Source organism: Lepidochelys olivacea (assembly GCF_965140295.1).
Source record: "Lepidochelys olivacea isolate rLepOli2 genome assembly, chromosome: 14".
In the NCBI taxonomy this organism is placed as follows: domain Eukaryota; kingdom Metazoa; phylum Chordata; order Testudines; family Cheloniidae; genus Lepidochelys; species Lepidochelys olivacea.
The window spans coordinates 22,901,664-22,927,330 of NC_140424.1; the positions used below are offsets into that span (position 1 = coordinate 22,901,664).

Sequence of the window (25,667 nt, forward strand, 5' to 3'; positions counted from 1 at the left end):
ATTTAGCCAAAGGAAGCTTTGACAAGCCAGCTGGTTAACAGGACTGGTAACCTCTCCCAGCGGGGAAGAAGGGAACTTCCCGCTGCAAGGCATCACCCCCATTGCATTCACAGTGGTGCTCACATGGCAAGCCACAAAGCCCACCCGATGATCAGAGGCAAAGTGGATTAGTCTGAGCCCTGGCATAAGAAATACATGATGGGCGAAATTGCTGTAATTTGTAATTGAGGCGAGCTGTTGAAGCAACCAGCGGGTGCCCCGTAAGCAGCCATGTGATGCTGCTAAGTTCCAGCAATGTACCCCCTGAGGGGAGAACAAAATCAAATGAGTCACAGCTTTCACAGAGCTCTGGCTGCAGCCTGGGCTGATGACACCAGTTTTCAACACGGAATGGCTCCTGTCCAGTTCCTGACTAGAATACCTTGGGAGCGCACAGCTCCAGCGGCCAAGAGCAGAGCAGGCATCCCTCTGGCTGCCTTCGCCTGCTTGTTTGCTTTGGGCTTTGAAAAATCAGCTAGCCACCTTCTTCTTAACTTCTCCCCTAGCCCTGCATTTGCAAAACCGGCTGTTGCTTTCCAGGCTCCCAGCCGGTGGCGCAGGTACCCGGGCAGGCCCACTGCTAACTCAAGCTAGTGAAATCTGCAGGTGTGGTAGCTCAGGGTTAATTCCACAGGACAGCGCCTCGTTTGGGTCAGCAATGGGGATTCTTTCCTTAGACCATTTATGCACTCCTCTCTCAGGCAAAAGGCACATTGGCCTTGATGAGATGTCTGTCTGACTCAGGAATGAGTCAAACCAGAGTAAAGACCTTGTTTGTCTCCAAGGCCTGGTCTACACACACAGTTAGAATCATAGAATATCAGGGTTGGAAGGGACCTCAGGAGGTCATCTAGTCCAACCCCCTGCTCGAAGCAGGACCAATCCCCAATTAAATCATCCCAGCCAGGGCTTTGTCAAGCCTGCCTGGGTTTAACTAAAGATGGGGTGTGAAACTAATTCAATTAAACCGGTGCAGCTTTGTGCGTGGATGCTCTTAACTCGTTGGAAACCTGGTTTATAGCTGTTTGGCTTGCCGCTGCAAATTAACCAGTTTTGAACTGATACAAGTGTATCTACACACTGGTTTGCATTGGTTTCACTTAAATCCTGATTTAAGTGAAACCAATGCAACTTCCATCTATTGCCAGGCCTTTTGTTGTGGTTAAAGCTCTCAGAGATACAGCCCCGGAGAACGAAACGCTCTGCCTGAATACAGGACAGGTACAGCACGGGCGGCTGCAGGACTAGCCACCCACCTCTGCACTACAGCACTAACATGCCTCAGCCAGGATGGTGAGGGACTCTCCAGAGGTGGGAAGGATGCTCAGTTGTTATGGGCCATTCTGCCCTAGGTCCCTCTCAAGTTGTGGTGGCATGGACACCTCGTCGCTGGGAACTGAATCGAAACCACCGAATTTACTTTAGACACACCCTGAAACAGCCAACAGATGGCAATACGCTGCGGTGATCTTTGAACAGGGTAAGAACCGGCAGCCCCTCCCCTGTTAGTGCAGGTTACAGTTTCATGTGACATAGCTACTGACGTCCTCCAAAGGTCTGACTGAGGTCTTTGAACTACGAGGATGATGTGAGGACCGGATATGTCAATTAAAAAATAGATTTTAAAAAAATGTTGGAGGCCATCATCATAAAACACCAAATGAAAGCAGCACTGTCAACCCCAAGAATTCAAAAAGCTTGAGTCAGGTCCTGAAAATCATGAGGTTGCCTTAAAAAAATCAGGAAATTTTCAGATGTACCAATTTGAGATTCTTTTTATTTGCCTTCTGGTTCCTGAATCTTTAGGGTCCCTGTTTTTAAGCTTTTCTCCTCAGTTACGAGGCCTAGAAATTTACTACTTAAAAAACAAAAACACCCGCCGCCCCTCAAGGAGCTTCTGACATAATCACAGGACTCCAGAAGCTAGAGCTTTAAGAAAGGCATCAAATAGTGTGAGAGTTGGCCATACTGTAAAAGGGTAACATTTCCTAAAATGTTCGAGCTTCAATGTTCATCTTTAATGATAATGTTAAAAATAACAGGCTGAACTTACTTTTGGGTGGCGTGTGTGTGAATTTATTGCAGAGAAGGTCTTGGTATCTTGTGGAAAGAGTCTCCAAAGAACCCCAGATGGCAGGTACTTGATGGAAAATGCCACCATGCAAACTGGGGTATCTAGCATCTCATTTTATTGTGAGCAATAACATATTAAGGGAAATGCACTGATTGCACAGGATTACTGCAATGCTTAATCAGTCAACGTTTGTAAACCACTCTGAGTGCCTCAGGTGGAAGGTGCTGGCGAAGGCTAAAGTGTGGCTGGGTTGAATCCTGGAGAATCTCAGATGGGTTTTGCTTTTGCAAGCCCTAACCCAAACCCAGTGGTGGCTCAGGGCCAGGTTCCATGCTAAGTTCATGAGGGTTTGACCTGTTTTTATAAGTGACACAGGTATCAGTTTATTCACTAATAAGCCTGACTGTGGGCTACACCCAACTATCCTTGTGGTAGCTGGGCACCCCACAAACACTAATGTATTTACCCACATTGCACTCCTGTGCTGTAGGGACATATCATCCTTGTTTGATAGCTCAGGAACTGAACCACAGAGAGATCATGTGACTTGCCCAAGGTCACACAGGAAGCCAGTCAAGAGCCAGGATCTGAACCTAAATCTAGCCAACTTTAGTCCAGACCCTTATGTGCATCTGTTCGCTTTTCACTAACCAGGGTTGGGGAATGCAAATTCTGCTACCATTGAAGTCAATGGCTGTTTTGCCACAGATGGCAATAGCAGCAGAAACAAATCCCCTGTTCCTAGCTCATCTAAACTTTCCATGTTTAAGGGCAGTCCTGTCAGCTGGTTCTAGTTCCATCCCGCCTCTCCAGCAGCGTTCATACCAGTGTTGGAAGACGGCGTTTACGCTGCGGCATTGTTTTATTGGTTAGGTTCACCCGTGTCATACCAGTTTAATATCAGAGATTTATGAGGTTTAATCTCTTGCTGTTTGAGAGGGTGTGACCCATTCAGGCCCTTTCCTTTTCGCACGGTCTAATTCATTCGTGGGCCAGTTTTATTACAGCCCTGGAGGAGCAGGTTACCTCAGTGCTCCTCTCCCCCAGAATTTTCCTTTGTCACACAGCGTTCCAGAGCATATGGACGCAGTTATGCTGGGGATTTCACAGCCATTCACTCCCGCTCCGTGGACCTTCCCCCTGCATTCAGAAATATGGTTTCTCCACAGTAATACGGAGAAGAGGTCTCTCTTTTGGAGAGAGGCTTTATAAAAAGCAGAGGTATGGGTTATCCCCTGCCTCGCTCTCTCAGTCTGTCCCTAGGGGCCTCCTCAGAACGGATCGTTTTAGGTTTCTATGTGGAATACTTTTTAAAAGTTGCCTTTTCAAAACATATTTTGATTTTTCCATGTGCCGCTGCCAAGATGCCTTTCAACAAAGGGGTGGCTAACCGAAGTCTCAGCGAAGGAAGGATTTTTCCAAGAAAGGGCAGAGTGAGAAGATGATCTCACCTTTTCGAATAGGATCCCACCGTCTCCCCCAGCCCCTCTTCCAAATGTTGATTGGGAAGGGACTGGTGAGTCAAGGGAGTGGGGGTCGGCCAGCTGCTGGGCAGCATGGTATGCAATGGCAGTCAAGTGATTTGCTGGTGGAAGGCTGCCCCCCTGTCCCACTAATTCCTCTTGCTCCCCTGGGTGTGCTAAAGGGATGTGGGTGTTGGGGGGGGTCACTTCCTGCTACACTCGGAAAGGGGCTGAGCTCTCTGCTCTCAAGGAGTTTGCTGCATGGTGCACAGGGAGGACAGCTTTGGCTTTTGCTTTAAGAAGGGGCTTGTGGTTGCCTCCCCTTCCTGGGCAAGCGAAACTGTTCAAAGCCGAAGAGCACTCGCAGGCAAGGCTGGATAGCCCCCGAGATGTCAGTGGGAGTGGACAGCATCGGGTCCCTCTGGAGAGGCAGGAGGAAGGGTTCACTCCTAGTTTGGTGACACTGTTCACACTGGGATCCCCATGAAGAGGCTACAAATCTGCTCCCTCTGGTTTCAGTTGTGCAGGATCGGGTCCATGCTGGGGCAAAGGGAACCCTCCCAAGCGAGGTCAGAAGGACTGTGAACAAGAAGTCTCAATGCCCGGGGTTCCTGGGCGTAGATTTATTTTTGCATTTGGAGAGGAAGGGAGGGGGGGTGAGAGAGAGAGAGAGAGAGGAAGGAAGAGGGAGAGGGAGAGAATGTATAATGCACATGTCCGAAAGAATTAAGAGATTAACAGCTCTGGAAATTGAAACCCTCTGTTTATTCACAGGCCAGGTGTGGTGCAGCACAAACATACCAAGGGGCAGTTAATCTTTCCTTCCTTGGCCTCCTAATGACCTCAGCTTTGACCTGGAGGTGCTACCTTCTCTAGAGGTCAATACCCGTTCACTTTCTATGCTGACCCAGGCCTGTCCTCAGCCCCTCCAAAGCCACCAATTAGCCCATATCCTATTGTGCTAGGGCATGGAGCCGGGAATCCCTACAAATTCAGCCTGTGGTTTTGCTTTCTCCTTCATGGCTGCTCAGGGTTTGGCTTCACTGGGCCCGGTGCCAGAGCCTTCAGGTGAGGACAGAGCGTCTGGGACTGCCAAAGAGATTGTAATGGAGATTCCGAAGCTGAGCTGGAAATGACAGTATGCTTCCCTCCTCGGAGAGCGGAACAGCCAGAGACTCGAGGGATGGAAAAGGGCTATTTAATCCCGTCCATCTCCCTGCCAGCGCCAGACTGGCCTGTCCAGCTCTGTGCTACGTGGGCCAGGCAACAGGGGGATCCCTTAGGAAACTTATTCCATGGGAAGTTTATATTCAGTCTAAAAGTCTCCATACTTCACTAAATTATTCCTCTGCCTCTTTGGACTTCAGACCCTTCTAATACCTGCAGATTGTTACTGTGCTTCACGCTATGCGGATTTACCTCCTTCAGCTTGGCCACATGAAGTCATAACCACTTTGGGTTTCTCTTCTCTGAACTCCCTCCAACTTGCCTATATCTTTTAGTAAATAGTTGACCAGAAATCATCATCACAATTGGCCCAATTCTCTTCTCCCTCCCAGCAGTGTAAAACTGCAGTAACTCCACTAAAGCCCATGGTAAGAATAGAATCAGGCTAATATTCCAGAGCTGCAGAGAGAGGGGCCTCGGGCTTCCCTGCTTTGTGATGGTGTGTGCCTCTCTATCTGCATCCCCAAAACTAGACTAGCCCTTTTTCTTTTGGCAGCTGCTATTTCTCCCCACATGCATGAGCAGCTGGGTTCCAAACTGAATCTCGTGGTGATCTTTCTTGCTCAAATCTCTAACAGCCTTGGCCAGGGCCGGCTTTACCGTTTTTGCCGCCCCAAGCAGTGAAAAAAACTGTCGCCAACTAATTGCCGCCACGGATGGCAAAGGGAAGAAGCTACCGCTGAATTGCTGCCGCGGCCGGCAGAACAGAGAAGCTGCCACCGAATTGCCGCCGCAATGGAAACACTGCCGTCCCTTTCTGACTGCCGCCCCAAGCACCTGCTTGGAACCCTGGTGCCTGGAGCTGGCCCTGGCCTTGGCACAGATCTTCAACGGTATTAGGTACCGAATTCCCATTTTTCAATAGGAGTGAGACACCTAAATACCTTTGAGGATCGGGATCCTTAGCCATTGCCCACTGATGCCAGTAACGAGACTCCCACTGACTTTCATAGGCCCTACCTCCCTTTGTGTTATTTCGCTCCCCTCACTGCTCCTTCACAGAGTCACAGATCCCAGGGCCAGAAAGGCCCATGTGATCATTTAGTCACAGGCACAGAGACCTGTCCCCAAACAATTCCCAGAGCAGAGCTTTTAGACAAACATCCATTCTAGATTTAAAAATTGTCAGTGAGGGAGAATCCACCACAGCCCTTGGTAAATTGTTCCAGTGGTTACTTACTCTCCCTGTTAAAAATGTACTCCTTATTTCCACCCTGAATTTGTCTAGCTTCAACTTCCAGCCATTGGCTCATGTTAGATCTTTCTCTGCCCCCTGTTGAATTGATGAGCCCACTGTTAAATATTTGCTCCCCATGTAGGTACTTATAGGCTGTAATCAAGTCACCTTAATCTTCTTTTTGTTAAACTAAATAGATGGAGCTCTGTCACTATAAAGCAGGTTTTCTAATCCATTAATCAATCATTCTTGTGGATCTTCTCTGAACCCTCTCCAATTTATCAACATCCCTCCTGAATTATGGATGCCAGAACTGGCCACAATATTCCAGCCACAGTCACACCAGTGCCAAACACAGAAGTAAAAAAACAATCTCTGTAATCCCACTCAAGGTTTCCCTGTTTATGCGTTCCAGGGTCGCATTAGCACTTTGGGCCACAGCATTACACTAGGAGCTCATGTTCAGCTGCTTATCCACCACAACCCCCAAATCTTTTTCAGAGTCACTGCTTCCCATCCTCTAACTAAGGCCTACATTCTTTGTTCCTAGATGTATATATTTACATTTAGCTATAGTAAAATGCATAGTGTTTCCTTGCAGCTAGTTTATTAAACAATCCAGATTGTTCTTTATCACTGATGCATCATCTTCATTATTTACTCCTCTCCCAATTTGTGTCATCTACAGACTTTATCTGTGATGATTTTATGTTTTTTTCCACGTCATTGATAAAAATGTTAAATAGCGTAGGGCCAAGAACCGATTCCTGTGGGACCCAACTAGAAACACGCAGTTTACAATTAGATTTTGAGACATATTGGTTAGTGAGCTTTTAATGTGTATCATGTTAGTTTTGTATCTTTCTAGTTTTTTATCAGAATATCATGTGCTACCAAGTCAAACACCTTGCCGAAGTCTGTGCCCTGGTCTACACTAGGACTTTAGGTCGAATTTAGCAGTGTTAAATTGATGTAAACCCGCACCCGTCCACACAATGAAGCCCTTTATTTCGACTTAAAGGGCTCTTAAAATCGATTTCCTTACTCCACCCCTGACAAGTGGATTAGCGCTTAAATCGGCCTTGCCGGCTCGAATTTGAGGTACTGTGGACACAATTCGACAGTATTGGCCTCCGGGAGCTATCCCAGAGTGCTCCATTGTGACCGCTCTGGACAGCACTCTCAACTCAGATGCACTGGCCAGGTAGACAGGAAAAGAACCGCGAACTTTTGAATCTCATTTCCTGTTTGGCCAGTGTGGCAAGCTGCAGGTGACCATGCAGAGCTCATCAGCAGAGGTGACCATGATGGAGTCCCAGAATCGCAAAAGAGCTCCAGCATGGACCGAACGGGAGGTACAGGATCTGATCGCTGTTTGGGGAGAGGAATCCGTGCTATCAGAACTCCGTTCCAGTTTTCGAAATGCCAAAACCTTTGTCAAAATCTCCCAGGGCATGAAGGACAGAGGCCATAACAGGGACCCGAAGCAGTGCCGCGTGAAACTTAAGGAGCTGAGGCAAGCCTACCAGAAAACCAGAGAGGCGAACGGCCGCTCCGGGTCAGAGCCCCAAACATGCCGCTTCTATGATGAGTTGCATGCCATTTTAGGGGGTTCAGCCACCACTACCCCAGCCGTGTTATTTGACTCCTTCAATGGAGATGGAGGCAACACGGAAGCAGGTTTTGGGGACGAAGAAGATGATGATGATGATGATGTTGAGGTTGTAGATAGCTCACAGCAAGCAAGCGGAGAAACCGGTTTTCCCGACAGCCAGGAACTGTTTCTCACCCTGGACCTGGAGCCAGTACCCCCTGAACCCACCCAAGGCTGCTTCCTGGACCCGGCAGGCGGAGAAGGGACCTCCGGTGAATGTACCTTTTAAAATACTATACATGGTTTAAAAGCAAGCATGTGAAAGGATTCATTTGCCCTGGCATTTGTGGCTCTCCTGGATGTACTCCCAAAGCCTTTGCAAAAGGTTTCTGGGGAGGGCAGCCTTATTGCATCCTTCATGGTAGGACACTTTACCACTCCAGGCCAGTAACACGTACTCGGGAATCACTGTACAACAAAGCATTGCAGTGTATGTTTGCTGGCATTCAAACAACATCCGTTCTTTATCTCTCTGTGTTATCCTCAGGAGAGTGAGATATAATTCATGGTCACCTGGTTGAAATAGAGTGCTTTTCTTCAGGGGACACTCAGAGGAGCCCGTTCCTGCTGGGCTGTTTGCCTGTGTCTAAACAGAAATGTTCCCCGCTGTTAGCCACGGGGAGGGGAGAGGGTTGAGGGGGTAGCCACGCGGTGGGGAGAGGCAAAATGCGACCTTGTAACGAAAGCACATGTGCTATGTATGTAATGTTAACAGCAAGTTTTACCCTGAAAGAGTGTAGCCACTATTTTATAAAATGTGTCTTTTTAAATACCACTGTCCCTTTTTTTTCCTCCATCAGCTGCATGTGTTTCACAGGATCTTCTCCTTCCCAGAGGCTAGTGAAGCTTAGAAAGAAAAAAAAAACGCACTCGAGATGAAATGTTCTCCGAGCTCATGCTGTCCTCCCGCACTGACAGAGCACAGACGAATGCGTGGAGGCAAATAATGTCAGAGTGCAGGAAAGCACAAAATGACCGGGAGGAGAGGTGGTGGGCTGAAGAGAGTAAGTGGCGGGCCGAAGACAGGGCTGAAGCTCAAATGTGGTGGCAGAGTGATGAGAGGAGGCAGGATTCAATGCTGAGGCTGCTGGAGGACCAAACCAGTATGCTTCAGTGTATGGTTGAGCTGCAGCAAAGGCAGCTGGAGCACAGACTGCCACTACAGCCCCTGTGTAACCAACCGCCCTCCTCCCCAAGTTCCATAGCCTCCACACCCAGACGCCCAAGAATGCGGTGGGGGGGCCACCGGCCAACCAGCCACTCCGCCATAGAGGATTGCCCAAAAAACAGAAGGCTGGCATTCAATAAATTTTAAAGTTGTAAACTTTTAAAGTGCTGTGTGGCATTTTCCTTCCCTCCTCCACCACCCCTCCTGGGCTACCTTGGTAGTCATCCCCCTATTTGTGTGATGAATGAATAAAGAATGCATGAATGTGAAGCAACAATGACTTTATTGCCTCTGCAAGCAGTGATCGAAGGGAGGAGGGGAGGGTGGTTAGCTTACAGGGAAGTAGAGTGAACCAAGGGGCGGGGGGTTTCATCAAGGAGAAACAAACAGAACTTTCACACCGTAGCCTGGCCAGTCACAAAACTGGTTTTCAAAGCTTCTCTGATGTGTACCGCGCCCTCCTGTGCTCTTCTAACCGCCCTGGTATCTGGCTGCGCGTAACCAGCAGCCAGGCGATTTGCCTCAACCTCCCACCCCACCATAAACGTCTCCCCCTTACTCTCACAGATATTGTGGAGCGCACAGCAAGCAGTAATAACAGTGGGAATACTGGTTTCACTGAGGTCTAAGCGAGTCAGTAAACTGCGCCAGCGCGCCTTTAAACGTCCAAATGCACATTCTACCACCATTCTGCACTTGCTCAGCCTGTAGTTGAACAGCTCCTGACTACTGTCCAGGCTGCCTGTGTACGGCTTCATGAGCCATGGCATTAAGGGGTAGGCTGGGTCCCCAAGGATAACTATAGGCATTTCAACATCCCCAACAGTTATTTTCTGGTCTGGAAATAAAGTCCCTTCCTGCAGCTTTTGAAACAGACCAGAGTTCCTGAAGATGCGAGCGTCATGTACCTTTCCCGGCCATCCCACATTGTTGATGGTGAAACGTCCCTTGTGATCCACCAGAGCTTGCAGCACTATTGAAAAGTACCCCTTGCGGTTTATGTACTCGGCGGCTTGGTGCTCCGGTGCCAAGATAGGGATATGGGTTCCGTCTATGGCCCCACCACAGTTAGGGAATCCCATTGCAGCAAAGCCATCCACTATGACCTGCACATTTCCCAGGGTCACTACCCTTGATAGCAGCAGATCTTTGATTGCGTGGGCTACTTGCATCACAGCAGCCCCAACAGTAGATTTGCCCACTCCAAATTGATTCCCAACTAACCGGTAGCTGTCTGGCGTTGCAAGCTTCCACAGGGCTATCGCCACTCGCTTCTCAACTGTGAGGGCTGCTCTCATCTTGGTATTCATGCGCTTTAGGGCAGGGGAAAGCAAGTCACAAAGTTCCATGAAAGTGCCCTTACGCATGCGAAAGTTTCGCAGCCACTGGGAATCGTCCCAGACCTGCAACACTGTGCGGTCCCACCAGTCTGTGCTTGTTTCCAGAGCCCAGAATCGGCGTTCCACAGCATGAACCTGCCCCATTAGCACCATGATGCATACATTGGGAGGGCCCATGCTTTCAGAGAAATCTGTGTCCATGTCCTGATCACTCACGTGACTGTGCTGACGTCGCCTCCTCGCCTGGTATCGCTTTGCCAGGTTCTGGTGCTGCATATACTGCTGGATAATGCGTGTGGTTCTGAATGTGCTCCTAATTGCCAAAGTGAGCTGAGCGGCCTCCATGCTTGCCTTGGTATGGCGTCTGCACAGAAAAAAGGCGCAGAACGATTGTCTGCCGTTGCTCTGACGGAGGGAGGGGCGACTGGCGACATGGCTTAGAGGGTTGGCTTCAGGGGGCTAAAATCAACAAAGGGGGTGGCTTTACATCAAGGAGTATTTCAGGCAGGACTTCACGGAGGGTTCCAATAAGAAATGGTGCATCTAAGTTATTGTTCTTATTGGAACAAGGAGGTTAGCCTGGCCTCTGATTGATACATGGCTAGATTTACCTCGCTGCACCTTCCCTGTGAGTGACTGCACTGTGATCTAGAGGAATGAGTCCCCTAGACGGGGGAAGGAGGCAAATGAGTACAAAACAAATCTGGTCTATTTCTTGTTTTGATCCACTCCATCTATCTTTTACATCTTTGGCTGGCAGCAGACGGTGCAGAAGGACTGCATGCCATCCACATCTCATGGCTGCTCGGCAGAAGATGGTGCAATAGGACTGCTAGCAATCTGTATCACCTGCCTGCTCACCATAAGACGGTTCAATAGGACTGACTGCAGGACTAAAGAGAATGACCTGGTCAAGTCACTCCAAATTTAGTCCCTGCGCCCATGTCTGCCCAGGCGCTCCCAGCCGACGTGGCCAGGAGCACCTCGGACACGACGCTGATGGCTACCAGTCGTATTGCACCGTCTGCTGTCAGAAGGCAAGGGGTTGCTGCTACTGTGTAGCAATGCCGTACCGCGTCTGCCAGCACCCAGAAGACATACGGTGACGGTTACCTGAGCGGGCTCCATGCTTGCTGTGATATGGCGTCTGCACAGGTAACTCAGGAAAAAAGGTGCGAAATGATTGTCTGCCCTTGCTTTCACGGAGGGAGGGAGGGAACGGGGGCCTGACGATATGTACCCAGAACCACCCGCGACAATGTTTTAGCCCCATCAGGCATTGGGATCTCAACCCAGAATTCCAATGGGCAGCGGAGACTGCGGGAACTTTGGGATAGCTACCCACAGTGCAACGCTCCGGAAGTCGACTCTAGCCTCGGTACTGTGGAAGCACTCCGCCGAGTTAATGCACTTCATGCACTTTGAGCATTTTCTGTGGGGACACACACACTCGAATATATAAAACCGATTTCTAAAAAACCGACTTCTATAAATTCGACCTTATTCCGTAGTGTAGACATACCCTATGTATATTACATCAATACTATTACCGTTAGCAGCCAAACTTCAGAAATAGACATCAAGTTGACATATTTATTTTCCATAAACCCGTCTTGACTGGAATTAGTGATATTATCCTCCTTTAATTCTCTATTAATCGAGTCCTCTCACCCGCTTAATGCTGTCAGTGAATGCTTCAACATATCCAGTAGCTCTAGCTGCTTGGGCTCAGCCCCTTGGAGCGGGAGGCAGTTTAACATAGTTCCTGTTCATCACTAGTTAGGCACAGACAGGAAAACCAAGGCTTGAAATGTAGGGATCTAAATAAGTGGCTGGCTTTTCAGAGGTGCTGAGCACCCATCACTCCTTCAGGTCAAATACTGATGCCATGTACCTGATCCAGGTTCCCAGTTGTGCTGGCAGAAAGGCAGATTCTCTAGTGATGCTGATGCAGCCAGCAGCATCCTATAGAATATCAGGGTTGGAAGGGACCCCAGAAGGTCATCTAGTCCAACCCCCTGCTCGAAGCAGGACCAATTCCCAGTTAAATCATCCCAGCCAGGGCTTTGTCAAGCCTGACCTTAAAAACCTCTAAGGAAGGAGATTCTACCACCTCCCTAGGTAACACATTCCAGTGTTTCACCACCCTCTTAGTGAAAAAGTTTTTCCTAATATCCAATCTAAACCTCCCCCACTGCAACTTGAGACCATTGAGAACAGTCTAGAGCCATCCTCTTTGGAACCCCCTTTCAGGTAGTTAAAAGCAGCTATCAAATCCCCCCTCATTCTTCTCTTCTGCAGGCTAAACAATCCTAGCTCCCTCAGCCTCTCCTCATAAGTCATGTGTTCCAGACCCCTAATCATTTTTGTTGCCCTTCGCTGGACTCTCTCCAATTTATCCACATCCTTCTTGTAGTGTGGGGCCCAAAACTGGACACAGTACTCCAGATGAGGCCTCACCAATGTCGAATAGAGGGGAACGATCACGTCCCTCGATCTGCTCGCTATGCCCCTACTTATACATCCCAAAATGCCATTGGCCTTCTTGGCAACAAGGGCACACTGCTGACTCAACTCAATCCTGGACAAGTGTAGCTCGAAATTCTCACCGGTGACCACAGAACTGCTGCCTGAGATCTCCATGGGCTTGGAGTCAGGCACCAATGCTCACCCTGGAGTCACATGGGCAGAAACTTCCCTGGGCCAAATTCCCTGTCCAGTTATGGTTGCTTTGTGTGTCTCCCATAGGGAAAAGCAGCTTTAAAGCTAGCTTAACTGGACAGTGTAGGATTCCTCTTGGATTGGGGAACCCTCCACGGTGTAAGGCTAGCAAAGCAGCTCCAATGCTCCCCCCGCTACCCAGCATTTGAGGCCAGGCTGGGGAATCTCAACACCTCTCTGATCCTGGATTTGGGATTGGCCCTCTGAGACCACAAGCAGCTGGAGTAAAGTAGAGCAACCCTGAGGCTGATCTAATTTGCCCAGGCAGTAGCCTGGTGGTCAGACAGCTCTGAATGGAGTAGGCACAAAGGGTGGCTTAAAGAATGGCTCAATACTTGAATCTGATGGGGGATTGCATCACATTCTAGTGCTGAGCACAACTCGGTTGGACCAGAGTATCTGGTCTAAGACCAGGCCTATGCTTTTACTAGTACAGCAACGTTGGTTGGGGGGGGGGGGGGTTCCTACATTACTATACTGGCACAAGCTTTAGTGTGATGCAGTTATGCAAGCCTGAAAGGGCTTTTGCTGGCATAGCTTAATCTGCTTGCTGCCCTGGTATCAGCATTACCGGCAAAATAACTTTTTCGCCAGTAACCACACCTGCACTAGGAGCGTTAGCTGGTGTAGCTATAGAGGTGGAACTAAACTGGCAAACCTTTACTAGTGTAGACCTGGCCTATGCCACTGTGAATAAACAGAAGACAAATGGAGCTGCAGCAGACCAAGTACATTTGACTCCAGGGGCTGGCCTGCAGAGAAGGCTGCACCTCCATTAGAATAGAAACCCAGGGTGTAATTCTCCTTTCCCTTGCACGTTGCGTGTCATTCACCCCTGTGGAAAGTGGGAGTAAAATGCTATCCGGTCAGAATCCTCTTCTCACTCACACCATAGTGCGAGTGTCCCACACCCTCTTTGCACAACTGAGAACGACCACACAAGGTGCAAAGCAGCTGAGAAGTAATCTCTGCCATGCACTTCTTCACTAGGCCAGGAAGATGGGGGGAGGGCGTTCTCCTCACCAACTTCACCCCCAAACCTAGATACCCTCACAAACCCAAGGCTTCCCAGTACATCGCTTACAAAGCCCTGAGCTCAGAAAGTTTAACCTCCCAGTTTACCAGCTCGGTCTTGTTTTCTGTGTAACAGGGATTTAGCAAAGTCATTAACTAATTCCACTTAGTAGTAAAGTAAAAAGAATTTTGCTCTACCCCAAGTCTCATTGAGGTTTAAATTGAAGTTGAGTCCCTCTTACATGGCTTAGCTCAAAATATTTGTACAGAATATACTTTGCGGGAAACAGCCTTTTTTAAAAAAAGCACAAATAGATAAAAAATAAATAAATAAAAAGATCTGCTTTGAGTCACTGAATTAAAAAGGAAGATAAAAAGCCCTATTGAACAGAGCTATCCAGATGATAGCTTCCCGCTTTAGCTCACAAGAGAAGTAACCATGTTCAACCTAATTAGGGCCTTTTAGGACATTCAGAGCTGCTATCATTCTGTAAAGTTGAGGCAAACTGTTTCCTAATTGGCTTCCCGCTTGGGTGTCAGTCAAAAAGTCTTTATTATCACTCCGGGCGCCTTTTCAATCCTTTATTCCCTCCTGGAATGTTTCGGAAGCTGGGCTGCCCTCACCTAATGCATGCTTACAAGGCCCCGCCAGCATGAGTGCCGGCTAGCCTATGTGGCTGGGATTGCTCTCCCCCACCCTCTTCTCCTTGTTTCATATCCAAGGAGTACACATTTTGACACCCTTGGATGTTCCTTCCTTTGACTTGATACCGTTTGGTACGTTCACTCAGACACCACTGATTGAAAAAGTAGAGTCCCAAATGTTCTTTAGCCCCCAACTAAGATGGTCTACTGACCGTAGGCCTGTTTGGGCATGGGAAACTGGTATGAACTGCATTATGGGTGTGATCCTGGGGGGCACTGAGCACCTCCACTTCAGAGCCCCTTCAGTGGAAGTGAAGGGATGCTCCACTTCCCAGCAGGGTCTCAGCGCGTCACAGGATAGGATCGGAACCCAACCCCTACACAAACTTCCTTGGGACGTTGTTGGGTTGTTGTGGTTTTTTTAAACAAATGTTGCCACCGGATGGAACAAAAAATAAACAAAATATTGCAACTTCCAAAGCTCCCTCTTTCTTCCTATGCATCCCGCTAGGGTGCTTCATTGCAAGTATAGGTTTTTGTACTGTTCTATACAGGTTTTCATATTGTCTTCACAACTGTAGTATCTGACAAGAGGTTTCCCCCTTAAAGCAATAGCATGAGATTCTTGAAGCCTAAAACTTCAGTTCTTCTTTTAAAAAAATGTTTCACAAAAACCTAATAGAGATTTTTTTAGAAAAATAAATAAATAAAAACAAGATTTTTGGGGGGTGAAACAACCCTAACCATTGCCATGCTGTAAAATTCCTGCACTGCAAGACTCTGCTAGTGCGTGAGAACCAGGATCTGTAACTGACTGGAAATGATGTTGAAACTAACTTGTGAAATGCAAAAAGTCAACACACAGCTTCAAAGCTGAAAAGTGCATGTGATGTTTAAAATTATTTCCCTGTAATAAGTGAAGGCGCTACTTGTAAGTAACACTAAGGAAGACATTTGTGACAGATTTTAAATAGGATTTCAACTCCCTGGGGCTCGTGTATCAGTGGAGCAGAATTTGGCAGGGTCCTTTTTTAATAATTCTGTAGTGAATGCATTCCAGCCCTGCCTGTTCATTGTTGCAGAATGGGAATGGTCTCGCATTTAAACTTCAGAACACATTTGCCATGTGGTATAAAGCAAGAATAAACAGGCAGATTTTGCATTCAAACCCTGCACGGTGGGACTGGCTGGGAAAGTCTTGATTGCTGCTGTTTCAAAGTTTGCCCTCTCCCCCCCCCCCTTCCCCATGTTAGAAAACAAAGATTATAAATTATTCAGGGTTTAATTCTGTAAATGCACGATGGAATTTTATTTCAGAGGGAGGGAGGATGGGTGAGAGCTGTGGGGGGTGGTGGAAGAGGAGGTGAGTATATGTACAAGAACAGGGCCCTCTTCTTACTGCCCCTCTGTGCGTGCTTGGTCCCGTGAGTTCACATGAAGCTGTCAGAATACAAAGCCAAAGCAGAGTATCTCAGAACACAGCAATTTCTGCCACTGCCAGGAATTCCCTTGTATGAAAAAGATGTTGTGAAGGAGTGTTAAATGGAAATTAGTTCTGCGTTTGCAAACACTTCCAGGATGTGCCGGGCGGCTGGTGTGACTACACGTTCCGAACGAGGAGGAGGAGGTGCCATTACCACTGCTGCTGGAAACTTTGATACAGAGAGGATGCCTTTTTATTTTTTTTCCAGAGGCCTCCAGCATTCAGCTTAGCTCATCGGGGCTTGCTCCAGGCATCACATTAAAAACTGGCCCCGGATTGACACAGCAACAGTTTGAAATCAACATGTACAAGTATGCTGATCAGCCCCAAACATGACACGGGTAGGGTACGGGGCTTGGACGATAATATCTTAGCCCCCCAGCAAGGGAGACAATGGGATGGGGATACAATGCGCCACTTGTGGTGAATGGGAGGAGTGGGGATGAAATCAAGACACCCACAGAAATAAAACATGGCCAAAGAGTGTCTTGTAATTACTTCATTATTCATTGAAGACCTGATTTTAAAATATGCCTGGTACATCTCTAGGAGCATGTACAATACTGAACCTAACAGGCAACAATTACAAACAAAAGGCCCTAATAAATACCCTAGGCCAGCTCCTAAGTGGATTAGCACTGTTGAGATCACTGGAGCAGTGAATGCAATGCATGCGTGTGTGCCCCTGAACCAGCTGTGCCCATAGGAGGATTCCATGTGGCCCCCGAACGCACCTGGAGGATGCCATGTTCTAGACCTACATGGCAGGCTACGCACAGTGTGGGCTCGTATCACATGAGCGAGGTCATGCTGCAGGGAGGATGCCATTTTGCATGCCCATGTAGAACTGCATGCCTGACTAAAAATGTCGGGCCCTGCCCCTGCAATGTGCTGAGTTTCACCAGCTGTGGATCTGAACACTTTTACATAGTGTATTATACATCAGTCCACTCCCCCGCTACATACAGGCAACAGCCAGTGCGTAGAGATGGACTCTGAAGATCAATATACACAGGAGGCTGATTCTCATTTAGACAAAGGCCTCTTTACCCCACTCAAGCAGCATCAAGGGGCTTTAAAGTGAATACAACTGTAATTCACACACACTTTAAGTCTTCTTTACTCTGCCACAGTGAGGTAAAGGGGCTTCCATTTAAGGGAGAAGGTGGCCCAGCTCTGCCAGGGCCCAATTCAGTTTCCATTACAGTCAACGGGAAGATTCCCATTGACCTCAATAGAAGTTGGCTCAGGGCCTCATCCTAGTGAATTCAGGACTGCAGAGGCCTTGACTGCACACAGCCTGCTGCCCCCAGTCTCCCACCCTAATAGGAAAGCCCCCATGGAATTAAACAGAAAATGATCAATTATCTGTAGGATTTTTGGACTATCCTATAAAATGTAATAGCATATTAGATCCCTAATGTAAAATTCCATGGGTGACTTTAAAAAAAACCAACCCTATAGAAATGGTCTCAGTCCCTGTAGGCATGTTTGAAGTCATTGCTACAAACTTCAGTTACATTTCTACAGAGCCCTATTGATTCCATCCCTAACAGATTGATGGAAAATTCCCGTGCAATCTGATTCCTAGCACCTAGAATACCCCCAGCTAATTGCAACTGCAATGGCAACACTTGGGAAGCAGGGCTGATGTTCCCAAAAGCCAAGACTCAAACAGAGTCTAACCTCATTTAACTTCAGCTAAGCCCACAGTAAGTCTATTTACTTCTTTGGAGACCCCTCAGTGAAATGCTACCAGAGTATCTAGGATCAGAATGAGGCCCATTGGGCTCCATAGATGAGACTCAACACTTTGAATTGCATCTGACACTGGCCCAAGAACTTGTCAAAGATATTGATGATGTAATTAAATTACAGCTCCATTACAAACTTCTTTTTGTAAAGATATCTTCATGACCAAGGATCTAAGCATCAACCTATCATTAAAGGGTACAAGAAACACAAAGGGTTGATGTTTGGCTCAATACAGAAGTAAAATTCTATGGTCTGTGTTTATAGACTACATGAGCTCAGAGTCTCTTCTGTCCTTAAAAATCTATGATACTTCTCTCACATACACTAGTATGAATCAGGAGTAACTCCATAGAAGTCACTGGCAAAACTAGTGTTACAAATGAATCAGACCGTTTAGCGTAAGTATATCAGTTCCATCTGGTATTTAGCTGTGACTCTCTTATACCTTTCCCAGACCCGAAGAAGAGCTCTGTGTAGCTTGAAAGTTTGTCTCTCTCACCAACAGAAGTTGGTCCAATAAAGCTTGTCCCCTACATTTTAGGGGCAGATAGTTTAGCTTAGGATCTCATTGGGTTCATTTTATCTACATTAAATCAAAACAAAAAACAAAAGTGTGTAACCAACAGCTAACCCTTAGGGGCCAGGCTCTCTGCTGGTATTAACTGGCACTGCAACATTGACTGCAGGGGCCTCTGTACTGCTACGTCATGCAATGTGACGCATCACTTCCCCTCTTGCCAAATTATCTCGCTACTCTGCCCAGGAAGTGCCCGAGTGTAGGAAGTTAGGGCTCTGGAAGTGGAAAAGCATGGATGATCTTAACCTTTGAAGCTGGGCTTTTGATTAGATGTTCCCATCTGATCTGGAAAACTGTAACTTTCCAGACAAATGAGATGGGAGAGCTTTTGATTGTGCAAGGTCTGACTTTCCCAATGAACTGAACTCCATCCTAGCTTGAACAATCATTAAAATCCTACTGCATGAAACACACAGTATTCTCTTGCTAAGACACAGCCGACCGGTCACTGTGTCTGCAGACATTTCTCTTCCCCTACCCCTTGTTTCAGTCACTCTGAAAATTGCTAAGCACTAACGATAACCTGTAGCATGGAGACCAAACCATGAGACTTCCGTGCTATGGGGGGAGTTGTGCCTGGTGTAGCTGGATGGGGAAGAGTATATGCACTCAGATGACAAAGCAGCATTGGCCACTTGTTTTCCAAAGCCTAAAACAATTTTTAAAAGGTCACTGCCATAACTGAGTATGCAACATTTGGGCTGAGGCGTGGGCATGGCTGCAGGGGACTCTAGGTAACAGAGAATGCAGTGCTGGGCTGGGCAAGGACCCTGGGGAAATGGTATTCACTGTTCATTGCACATACTTTTAAAGCATCACTGTGTGTTTTAGAAGTGTCATTGCACACACATGCATCGCTGCGATTTAGAGCCTTGCTTAGGGCGGCTGATTTCATCTCTAAACCATAGGAAAATAATGCCTAAAATACAGGTTACACTAAAATACAGGTTACACTAAAGCATGGGGCAGGAAGGAGCAGAGATGAAGCTGTACAGGAATCCTGACCTTTCTGCTCCTTCCATATGTACCGAGTTCTTCCAAGGTGCACCTGGAAATGCACGTGGTCCCTTCCACATACACGCCCCTCACCTGCACAATCTGTGACTACGCTGGGCAGAATACATCCTGGGTTCAGACATGCTAGAGCTCATCCCTTGCAGTCTCATCTAATACAAATGAGGCCAATTGCATTTGTGGAAAGAGATGTTTTTTAAAAATCCCCCTCACTTTAAAAATGCTGAGAAGGCCAAGAATGCACAACTCACCATAGTCTTTCTTGCAGTATTTCTTCATGTTAATCTTCAGCTTCCCCTTGGACGCCTTGCAGTATGAGTCACAATCTGTAGGGGGGAGAGAAAGCGAGAGGGCAAGAAAAGATTAACAAAACAAATTAGCCTTAAAAATGCATAAAAGGCTGGGGGAGGGGGAAGCGAGAAAAGCTGCAGGCTGCCATGAATAAGCAGCATGCCTGTGATATCCATCTGCCAGGCCCCGATTGGGTCGTCTAGCAGGGGCATTCAGCAAAACCTTCCTTTCTAAAGAAAGCCTTTTACAAAGGAAGCCATCCTCCCTCCTCCCCGCCTGACGAATCCCTTTAGCTGTCTTCGCCGGGCTGCCTCTGCCTTCATGGGAGAGCCCAGGGCCTCCCTTATTGTGCCACCCAGCTCTTTTGAGAGCCACACAAATTCCCCCTGTTCTTAAACTGCAAACTGGAGCCTGATTAAAGCCCACAGAGGCCTCATTGTCACCCCTAACCCAGGCCTGTGGCAGGCTTTGGCATTCATTGCAGAGAGATTCTGGCTGGGGTCATGCTCCAACAAAAGAGGTCAGAGAGGAAATTAGCAGCCCATGAAGCATTAGCAAAGCCTTTTGGTGTCCACTCTACTGGAGTGTGCAAATAAAATACCCCAGTAGGAACATTTCATTTCTAATGAGCCCTACTGCTGTGACATGATGATTTTACTCCTCGGAACATCGGCCTGTGTTCCACTGCCACTAATGTGATGGAGCCGGGACTGTTGCTCTGGCAGCGCTGGCAACATAGTGGTGTGCTGGCTGCATTTCAGCCCACTGGGTACGGAGTTATTCCCGGTACGTCGGCGGCTCCTCCCGGCTCGGATTTTGGCAGAGCCATTCCAGTTTTGACAGGGTGGGTCTAAGTCTGGCCACGTGGCTGGAGCAGACAACACAGCCTGAGGCATACGTGCTGCAACGTGATGACGTAACAGCAGTACACTGCATTGCCATAAGAACATAAGAGCAGCCAGGCTGGGTCAGACCAAAGGTCCATCTAGCCCGGCGTCCTGTCTTCCGACAGTGGCCAGTGCCACGTGCAACAGAGGGCAAGAACGGAACAGGTCATCAGCAAATGATCCATCCCCTGTCGCCATGACACTCCACTGTGATGCGCAAATATATTGGCACAAGGTGGTGACAAACTAACATCACATGCAACCATGCGATGGCCATGTTGTCACGGCCACACTGCACCTTGGCACTGTAACAATTTTAAATGACTTCGATGTTGGTGCTTCCACCATTGGCTTTAGAGGTTCTCCCCGAAGGGAGGAGGAAATGTAAAGGGAGTGAAAGTTTGACTCAGGCAGGAGGCCAGACTGAACCAGGGCAGATATCAACACAAAAATACCCACTCTCCAGCATCTCTCTCACCCCTCTCCCATTTTTAAGCAGTTGTTTTGTAATCCTTAAAAAAATGCAAATGCCATTGAAATGCCACTGAGAGGCACCAGAGCTCTGTGACTGAGGGCTGGGGAGGAGGAAAGCAGGAAAGGGAAGCAGTGTCAGTAAAGGGCAAGGCTGCCAGGGCACAAGCAGCTGATGGGAAGTTGCAGGTGACTTTCTGACACACCTCCCCGAGCTCATGTTCTGACCCGATTCAATCTGCTGCTGGAGAGAAGCCTTTGGAATGTTCTAAAGAGAACCGTGCAGTTTCTGCCTGCATCTCCGCTAGCGCTGGACCCGATCTTCTGAAGCTGCTTGTAGCACCATTGCCGCTTACAACCTTGTGGCCATTCTACCTCTATTTCCCCTTCATACAGGCCCCTTAAAGAACTCACTCAGTCTCCAGTGACCTTGTAAGGTCAAATCCCCTAATTCACTCTTCACCAGCACTCCTCAGGCTGACAACAGATTTTGTCAAATGTCCAGAACAAACACACAGCTTCTCAGCTTACCTTCTCTCCTGTAACTCCAGCATGGTCTGGCTAGGACTCTGAACCAGCATAACTTGCTCCTCATAGCTGCTCTGTCCATCAGCCCCAGCTCCACACAACATCCTGTTTCCAGAGCATCCCCTGTTTACACCCAGGCCACCTGTACTGCCTCTGGCAAGCTCAGCTACTTTCCCAGCCATGCCCCTCTCTGCAGCATCCTGCTGCCTTTTATATCAGAATCACTAGATTCCTCTCAGGTGGGGTTCATCTTGCAATCAGGGCTGCCTTAGCCCCAGGCTTTCCAACCCATACACAAGCCACCCTGTTACACTGCTCTTATTATTTGCATTACGGTAGTGCCTGGAGGCTTCAGCTGAGATCAGGGCCTCATTGTGGTAGGTCTTGTCCAAACCCATAGGGAGAAATGGCCCTTGCCTGGAAGACCTCACAATCTAAATAGACCAAGGGTAAAGGGGTAACAGAGGCACAGCGTGGGGAAGTGACTGGGAACTAGGAACACCTTACCCACCACTCTCCTAACCTTGGAGAGGTGCAGAAAGAATGAGAGGTTTCTAAGCCCACTAGAGCCTTTGTAGTTGCAATAGCTATTTGAAACTTGAGTTACTCTCCAGAATTGCTGGGGAAGTTTGTTCTATTGAACCTGTGCTGACTCTGGTGGGAAGTCAGCACTCCAATGCGTGACGAAAACACAGACCTCTGCATTAGCCCACTGACTTCTGCTGGGACATACCAGGCATGCCTAAGTAGAAAGCATCAATTGTGCCAGCCTTACTCCTCAGTGTATGTATCCTACTCCATGAGTACTGCCACAGATTTCTATGGAGCAAGTTACTACTCAACAGGAGCAAGAGTATCAAAATACAGTCCTGTGTTAGGTAGAACCAGTTGGAATGCACCTCCTGTATTGCTAAATATACAAGGTACAGCCAGGAGAAGTGCAGTTGCCCAACACCTTAATGTTCCATTAGTTTCAAAGAAATTTCAGTGGAATGGTATCAAATCAGCACCTATCCCAAAGGACCAGGAGTCAGGTTTTCAAAGGTATTTAGGCCCCTAAAGATGCAGATAGGCACTTAGTGGAATTTTCAAAATGTTTAGATGCCTAACTTGATGGGAGTTAGGTGCCTCGGTGCTTTACAAATCTGGGAGAATTCAAATCACCTGATCCCAGACCTGGCCAATTGTTTTGGTGCCAGGTCATGTTTAAACCCAGAAGCAGATTATTTTCTGGTTCTGGTTGGGATGTGGCCACAGTCTTGCTAAGAGACCAAGATGATAAAAATTCCATGATGGCTAATCTTCCAGACTTCCACCAATTAGGGCTAAAATCTTGCAAGATCTCAAAATCTAACTCTGATTCCACCTCCAACCCAAGCCCTAGCCCCCAGGCTAATCCTAACCAAATACACACATGGCCTCATCAGCCCATCTCCATTCGCTCCTATTGTTCTCCAGACACTAGTCTCTTGACTGCTATCAACTTTATTCCCATCCCTCAGAAGAGTGCAAATGATGATAAATTGCTTTGTGCTCTCTAAATATGATCTAATCAAAGTTGGGGCCAGAAGCAAAACCTATCATTTGAAACAACACGGTTTTCCATGCCAGAAGCCCTGCTGAGATTCCCTACCATGTTCCCAACCTGCCAAGAACCTTTTAAATGGAAAAGAATAGCCGAGGGCCAACGGATTACAGAAATCATTACGGCTTTTTGTTTTCTTCTTCTAATGTGACCCTGAATGTCAAGCAAGACTTGAAGTTTGTCCAATAAAAGATATTACCTCACCCACCTTGTCTCTCTAAGCAAGACTTGAAACACACTGGAACAGAGAGTGGATATCCCATAAAAGCATTGGCAGAAAGCTTTAGCTGGAATCTTTTATAATATCTAGCCCTTTCTTTCACTAACCCTATAGGGCTTGCATTCTGACAATCATTCAACTGCTCCATCCTCAGAGGTTTCCTGTGTAATCCTTAAACCAGTCTGCGTGTCATACCCTCTGTAGGGGTAGAGAAGGGCCAGAACTTGGTTGCAATTCATATAAAGGAGATTCTTTATGGAGGCTGCAGTCACAGACAGATCCCATGGTTCTCTCTGGCTCTCAAATTGTACTGACTAATGTCACCATGAAGAGCTACCCTAAGTCCTGGCCTGAACTTTGCAGTCATGGAAGGTACTGCTGATTACCCTGAATTCCCTTTGTTCAGACTACAGGAGATGCACTCTCCTCTTTTTGCAGTGACACTAAATGGCAGGCCAATGTTTGCAGTGGGCCAGACAACACCAGACCATCCTTTGAGGGCACCGGCCATGTCCAAGATGGGTTATTTTAATGTCGACAATGCTGAGGTCCTGTGAAAGGTTCCAGATGATGAATACTGAAAGAAAACTTGTGTGGAAGAGTCTGCAAAGAGAACAAGGCCCTGACCTAACCAGAACAGACAGGGCTCTGCCCGAACACATCTGGCTAAGCAACATGCAGATCTGAGACAAGCAATCAGATTCATTGAATATGCAGCTAATGGGATTCTAGTCAGGAACAATGGGCAGGATGTTTTCTGGATACTAATGCACTACGATGATGATTATTACCAACACTTTGCCTTCCTATAGCACTTGTCATTGCAAGATCTCTAAGCTTTATAAATACTCACTAATTAGGCTTTGTAATACCCATTTCACAGAAGAGAAAATGATGCACAGAGAGATGATTTATCCAAGGCCATACAGCAAGTTAGTAGCAGAAGAAACTAAAACCCAGGAGTTCTATCAATCTGCTGCCCTAACGGCAGGACAACACAGGGAGCAAGTTACCACATCCTGATACTTGTACCAAATGAAGTGAATGAAATGAGCAGCAGGGGTATAATGTTAGTTATAAGCTAGAGCAAAAATACCCTCTTGGATGAATGGCTAATGGTTGCCCAGCCAAATCTACCCCTGATGGTGGAGGCTGCCTTGTGTCTGCTAGCTGGTGGGGGGACATGACGAGTAGACAGAGTCCCTGATCTGGGTCAAAGCTCACTTTGGGAGTGCACCACCTCTGCTAAAACCAAACAGGAGATTGTCATTGACTGAGCCAGCAGGAGCCGTTCTGAGCATGTCAATATGGGAAGGCTTTCTGTCCATCTCCTATAGCTTGCCCTGTCTTAGCATCAGGTCCAGAAGTACTGCTGCTAGAGAAAGTGGGATTAATCCCAAACCAAGAATCACCCTGGCGTTTGTCTGGAACCATGCATCTCTTCAGGAGCTTCAGAGAAGTTCAGCAATCTTTTCTCGTGGCTTAAATTCTCTGCATTTCTCAATCACCAGGCTGTTCTCATAGTATTTTCAGTTGGGCTGAGATTAGGCACTCCAAGAAACCTGCCCTTGTGAGGTTTCCAAACCCATGAGCCTGGGATAAGATTCAGAGAAGTATCCAAACTCAACTGACTCTCCAGACCGTATGAGCTCGGCCAGCCAGTATGTACTTCCTAAACGGATATCACATTGAGTCAGCAATCAGCACATTCGAGCACCGAGGGCTCAGTCCTGCTTTTAGGGCAGGGAGTAGCATTGGGGCTGGTGATTTTTAACATGACAGGAAACAGCCTAACGGTGCCCAGCAGGGATTGCTGGTAGCTGTGGTGTGAAAACATCCTCCCTGCTTCAGCAGCTGTGGATATGGAGATACTGTGAGCCTCATGCACCAGGTGGAACCAGTTTAGTTCTTAATTAACTATCTAGTTCTCTGTTCTGGGCCTGGCACTCCCTGGCTTTCATCACTGTCAATGAAGAGTAATTCCACTGAAGTAAGGGAGAGCTGGATCAGACCTTCCTACTCTGTCCTCTCTTCCTTTTTCTTCCTCCTCACATCTCTACTTTCTGGGCCAGGGCCTCAACTGGGTTAAATAGAACTCAATGGGCCAATTCCCCAGCTGGTATAAATCAGCATAGCGCTAAAGAAATCAGGAGGGCCAGATCCCAACTCATGTAAATCAACGTAGCTCCAGTGAAGTCAATGGGTCAGATCCCAGCAGGTGTGAATCCGCAGAGCTCCACTGGAAATCAGTGCTGATTTACATCATTAGTGGATCGGGTCCCCTGGCTTTCTCTCTCTGTCTTTCACCTTCTGAGCTCTCTCCTTTCTCAGACT

The 25,667-nt window shown here is 47.6% G+C and overlaps 1 protein-coding gene across 2 annotated transcripts in view; it reads right to left on the reverse strand.

Moving 5' to 3' along the window:
- The window catches only part of NTN1 (netrin 1), a 237,321-nt gene that overhangs the window by 12,464 nt on the left and 199,190 nt on the right, over nt 1-25,667 (reverse strand). For both annotated transcript variants that reach the window (XM_084647598.1, XM_084647597.1), the window contains exon 6: nt 19,603-19,677. In XM_084647598.1, the coding sequence (XP_084503724.1) occupies nt 19,603-19,677 (75 nt within the window). The remainder of the gene's footprint in view (nt 1-19,602; nt 19,678-25,667) is intronic.